Source organism: Protobothrops mucrosquamatus, unplaced genomic scaffold, assembly GCF_001527695.2.
Source record: "Protobothrops mucrosquamatus isolate PMUCROS unplaced genomic scaffold, P.Mucros_1.0 scaffold33, whole genome shotgun sequence".
Taxonomy (NCBI): Eukaryota; Metazoa; Chordata; class Lepidosauria; order Squamata; family Viperidae; genus Protobothrops; species Protobothrops mucrosquamatus.
Genome location: NW_015386417.1, coordinates 1,171,750 through 1,177,955, shown reverse-complemented (window position 1 = coordinate 1,177,955; position 6,206 = coordinate 1,171,750). Strand labels below are relative to the sequence as shown.

Here is a 6,206-nt window from a genome sequence, read left to right as displayed (position 1 = left end):
TCAAAGCGCTCCATGGCATCGGACCTGGATATCTCCGAGACCGCCTTCTGCCTCAGAGTGCCTCCCATCGGCCGGTACGCTCCCACAGAGTGGGTCTCCTCAGGGTGCCGTCAGCCAGACAGTGCCGGCTGGCGACTCCCAGGGGGAGGGCCTTCTCGGTGGGAGCTCCCACCCTCTGGAATGAACTACCCCCAGAGATTCGGGTGATCCCGGATCTCCCTTCCTTCCGCTGCGCCCTTAAGACATGGCTATTTCAACAAGCAGGACTGGCCTAGGGGGAGATTTTTAGCGGGGTTTTAAAAACAATTTTAAATTGATACAGGCCAAATCTAATATTTCATTTTAATTATGTTTTTAAATTGGGGTATTTTTGTATTTGTTTTTTATCAGACTGTCAGCCGCCCTGAGTCCGTAAGGAGAAGGGCGGGGTAAAAATTCAATTAAATAAATAAAAATAAATAAAATAAATAAATCAGTGGATTCTCCATCCTCATGCTGGAGAAGGGGCGTTGTCTTACCTGAACGCCTTTTCTCAGCATGACGATGGAGAATCCACCCCCACCCCCTTAGTGTCTGTCAGGACCTGTGTTCGGGGTATCAGGAACCAACGTGTCAGACTACAGTTTGCTGCTTTGCCTTCGTTGTAACTGGAGAATAATACTCCAGCAGGAGGCGTGGCAACTTGTCAGTCTATTGGGCAGCAAGATGAAGTAAACCCATCAGTGGATTCTCCATTGTCATGCTGAGAAAAGGTGTTCAGGTAAGACAACGCCCCTTTCTTACCGATTCCTGCCGATTCTTTATAGCAATGTTTCTTCTTCCAAGGAACCCCAAGATCATCTCAGCAGTCTGCAAAATCAAAATTGTTATAGATATAGATAGTCCTTAACTTACAACAGTTTGTTTAGTGACCATTCAAAGTTTACAACATCACTGAAAAAAGTGACCTTTTAGAACTACAACCATTGCATGGACATGTGATCAAAATTCAAACACTTGGCAATTGATTTTTATTTATGATGGTTGTAGTGTCCCAGAGTTATATGATCCCTTTTTGCGACCTTCTGACAAGCAAAGTCAATGGGGAAACCAAATTCATTTAACAACCATGTTACTAATTTAACAATTGCAGTGATTCACTTAACTGTGGCAAGAAAAGTCATAAAATGGGGCAAAGCTCACTTAACAACTGTCTTGCTTAGCAACAAAAATTTTGGGCTCAACTATGATCATAAGTCGAGGACTACCTGTGCTTACAAAAATTTAAAACAATGTCATTTTTCTCCTTATTTTTTATGGGTTAAAATATAGTTTTTTCATGAAAAATGTTGTCTTTATGTTAATATCTAACATGTTTAATATTAATTTAGCAGATTCAATAAATACTCAGTATCATTTTTAATTTTTAATAAAGTAAATATTGATGACTGTAATCGATACCAACAAAATTTCCATAACTTTTAACAGTGGAAAAGGGTCCTGACAGGAAAATATTAAGAAATACTGCCTTAGAGAGATCTAAGAAGGCAAAGGAGAAAAAGTAAGGAAAGGAAATGATATCATAAAGGGGATTGCAGGTTTATGCTGGTATCTTTCTAAAGGACTGTTATCAAAGAGGCATCCATCTTGGAGCTTTCTGGTAGTAAGATATGGCAGGGACCTGATTTTACCAATAATATTTTCCTGATTCATCAGCATCTAATAGAGCATTGATACTGTCTTTTGATGGTGGGCAACAATGTTGACTGGACAACTGACACCTAATTCAGTTCTCAAAAGTTGACAAAGCACTGACAATAAATGCAAATTAAATAATTAACATTTTCTCCATTTCTATGTCTTCTTAATGAGACGCTCTTCTCTCTCTCTCTCTGTCTGCCTCTCCCCCTTCTTTCTCAGTCTCCCTCCCTCTCTCCCTCCATGCTTCTGGATTATGAGCAACATTGAAATTTCCCTTCAGTAACAACTTCATAGAAGCTTCATTTTGGGACTTGTTTTAAACCAGTTCCAATCAATTTTGTTTTCTGCACACTTTCTTTGTTTTAAGGATACACTCATGTCATGCTGAATGTTATTATGGTAAACATGAGACATGGGAGAGACAGATGTGGGCGGCAAGTTGTTAGCTTTTTTGAACTTTCTACTTAAAATATACTGTGTATTTAATGCCTATGCATTAAACAAACCAAATTCTCTGCAGTGGTGATAATATACTTTGACACTGGAGAAAAAAAATAAAATTCCAGCTTTCACAGTGTGTATGTTTTTGTTTTTGTTTTATTTTTATTTAACTGAAATAACAAGTAGATCTGGAGAACTCCTTGATAGGAAGCAGAAACCAGGCAGAGCTACCCAGATAAGAAAGGCCAGGAGTGTGTCTTTGTTTGGGGGAATAAATAGAAAAGTTCATTAAGGATGACTAGTAAAGAAGGAACACAGCTTAGGAACATATGGGAAATCAGTTTACTTCAGAGGACTGAGGGTGAAAGGAAGAGAGGACTGCTTTTTATTACAACCTGAAATACACTATAATTGGGCTGAGTTTTTACACAGATGGTTTTTCTTATGATGACAGATACGGCGTGTATATAAAGCATGTTGCAGACCTGTTTCTTGTGCTAGTATGGTACACATGTAGTACCAGTCCAAATGAAGATACCTAGTAGCCAGAATGGGACAACAGCATTTGAGAAGTTACTGCTGGTCAAATAAAAATGTATCATCTCACTTCATAACAAAGAGGAGAAAGTATTAAAGTGTCCTTTTAGAAATGTATTTATGTATGTATAATCATAATTGAGTAGCATCTTGAATCTTCTATTTTTACATCAATTTCCCAATTATTTTTAGTGTACCTAAACTAAAAGTACACATCTTATTGGTCAGAGATATCAATTCATGATGCCAGAATATTCACATATTTTAACTGTAGCAATTGATTGTTGTTTTGATTATGTATGCACTTTGGGAATTGAAGTATATAGTTGTATTTCTGTGCCATAATGTAGAACTTGGTATGTGCCACAAAATGTAAATTGAGCTTCATTCTCTTTTTTTGGAGGGGGGAATTACTCTGCTGTGTATCACTCTTTCACCAAGAAAAAATGATTTATAGAATCTTCTTGGGTATATCAAAGTTTCTTTGATCAGATGAAACTTTTCTTAAATTTGAAAGACTTAAATTTGAATTGTTGTTCAGTTGTTGCTTCTCTATGTATCTCCAAATATCTTGGCTGAGTTTAAAGCTTAGAGAATAAGGATAAATGATAAAAATGTAGTTCCTTGTTGTCTCAACAGATGGCAGAACTTGGCTAGTCTTATTTGAGTTGAGATACTAAGCAGAATAGAAATTTAATGAAGATCCTCCAAGGAATAGCAGGGCCATAGACTAGTTGAAAAACTTCCTCTGAAGGAAGCTGAGACAAAACTATTTCAGTCTGAAGAAAAAGAAAATGACATGGACATGTGATTGAAATCAAAAGCCTGATTTGGAGAAAACAATCTTTAGAATTTTAATCAATTTTGAAAGAAAATATTAGTGTTTTCAGCAATATATATTTATCAGTATTATCTATGTTTGTTCAATCTACAGAGCCACTTTTTTGACTAGTTTGTTATGAAAATCCAGTCCAAGTGTTAGGTTGTGGGTCAATGTTTCCTGCAAACCCCAGAAGGGTTTAATTGAGTAAGCTGTGATTAAATGAATTCTGGGTAAGCATGTTGAATGAATAAAGTGAATGGATTGACTGCATATGGGGTTTGGTCGTATAAAGGAGATCAGAGATGAACTTGAAGAAAGAATTCAACAATTACAATTATATAAACAACAGCTTACAACTGATAAGCAGTAAGGAAGCAGTAAGGAAGAAACTCAGGAGTGCCCCACTTTAGTTTTCTCTTGTATGAGAGATAGAATGTCTGATAGGCTTTCAAGTTTTATCATTTATAACAATAGAGTTACAGTAGTTCTTGTGGGGTCAGTTATCTAACATAGTCCACCTCAAAAGACAGAAAATATTCTTTTGAAATAGAAGAAATGAATTAATAAAAATGAAGTATGAAGTTATATTGTTTTCAATGCGAAAAAATTAAATTTACCTAGTTCAGATCCAGTCCATTATAAATAGCAACTTAAATAAGGTAACCTTAACTATACTGCTTCCCTTCCCATTCCTCTCTTTTCCTCCCCTTCCAAAACAGTAAGGATAAATGTAAACATGTTTTTCTTTCTTTTACAGACAACAGGAAAATCAAAGTCAATGGTACAAGAGAACCTCTTGAATTTAAATCAAATCAGTGGTTTGGAGCAACAATTAGAACTCATAAAGAAAAAGTTATAGTAAGTTTTTATATCTTGTTTTTGAACTGTATATATTTAAAGCAGGTGTGTTCATTAAAAATATTGTTATGCTGGTTCATAAAGAAGAAAACTTCAAATTGCATTACTGTATTGGCCTTTATTAGATTAGCCAAAGTGTCTTGAGATAGTCAATATAAGAGTTAGACTTAGCGCTTCAGGTATGAAGGCAAAATGAGCTTGTCTACAACCCCATAAGGAACTACATCTTTTTCCCAAGAACTGTCTTTTACAGTTATTGCCTGATCCTGGATAAAAATACACCTGGTTTTAAGGAAGACATTATATGCATATCCTTTCTTGCTCCATAGCATATATCCAAAGGAGTTCCCAACTTTAGAGAGTGTGTTCTCAAGATAGTTTCACTCTAATGGATTGTGATGGGCTATAAATTCAGTATAAATAAATAAAGGGAAATAATTATCAATCTAGATATTTTGTATCATATGTATGTGTGTGCACATGCTGTAAATGATTTTAATGATGAACCTTATTTTTGAAGGATATCCTAGGATAATTTTTATCTCTTATCAGTCAAGATAGACCACACCAGCCAACCAAAATTATCAATATTAATATTCCTTTTATTACAAGATTACAGTAACCAAATATTGCCAGTCTGAATACGCTTCCTTCTCTTTCACTTTATCTTCTTGAGAACTGCAAAGAATCATTTTTTCAGGTTCTTTCTCAAATTGCCTTTCTGCCTTAGATTCAAATTTCTTTTGTCTGACCATTATCTTAACTGTAGTTCATCCTCCCCAAAGTTATTCCTACTTTCCATTACATCCATATTCTAAATTAATTGATTTCCTAGACTAGATTTGTATTAACCTAAATGCTGTGAAATGCAACTTGGTAATAAATTGTTGTGAACTGCTACAGTAAATATACATTTCAGAGGAATATCTATGGTAAACATGCTCATGAAAGACTTGGCAGATCAAAATAAAGCATGTTTCAAGAACTTCTATATTGAAAATAAGTTAGGACAGCATTCAAAAGACTTCCAGGAGTTTAATTTCTGATATTAGAGCCTTCGATGTTTAACTCACACTAATCCCTAGATCATGGTAGTGTTGTGGAAGGAATATGGACAGATTTTATTATTTTGCTTGCTCCTCAAACTTATTTCAATCTCCAATCAGGCCTTTATAACACTTTTATACCACTGTTCTGATATATGCACCTAGTATTGGGTTTGGAATTATTCTTGAAATAGATGGAAAAATATGTGTTTATTTCTCTTTATTTCAAAGGATCAAATCATTAAATTGGATGAGAAGGAGAAATGATTCAGTGTAGAAGTGTAATATATTATCTGCATAAAGTTATTTTAATTGAATTTAGTTTTGTGTGTGAGAGAGTCATGCTTTCAAGTTAGCATTGACTCCTGGCAACTGCCTGGATAAGTCCCTGTAGTTTTCTTGGCAATATTTTTGGAAGTGGTTTGTCATTGCTTTCTCACACTTCCCCAATTTTTCATCTGTTGTTTTAACAACTGCACCAAACTGGATTTTGAATGTAAAGTAATTAAAATTATTTTTGCCCCTACTCCCTTCCACTTCTAAAGTATAGCCACCTGCCTGTTGGTAAAAAACCAACTAGAATCCTTGTTCTGGAAAAAATAAAATGCAATAAAAATTATATTTTAAATGTAGATACTAAGGAGTAAATAAACAGATTTTTTCTCAGAAAATTTTCAAGTGAAGGTGCGGACAGATAATAATAATAATAATAATAATAATAATAATAATAATAATAATAATAATAATAATAATAATAATAATAATAATAATAATAATAATAGTAAAGTTGGAAGGGACCTTGAAGGTCATCTAGTCCAACC

The 6,206-nt window shown here is 34.7% G+C and overlaps 1 protein-coding gene across 1 annotated transcript in view; it reads left to right on the top strand.

Annotated features, from left to right (window-relative positions):
• ITGA8 (integrin subunit alpha 8) overlaps nt 1-6,206 on the top strand; it is a 129,903-nt gene that overhangs the window by 32,492 nt on the left and 91,205 nt on the right. The window contains exon 3 of the mRNA XM_015811185.1: nt 4,239-4,339. Within this exon, the coding sequence (XP_015666671.1) occupies nt 4,239-4,339 (101 nt within the window). The remainder of the gene's footprint in view (nt 1-4,238; nt 4,340-6,206) is intronic.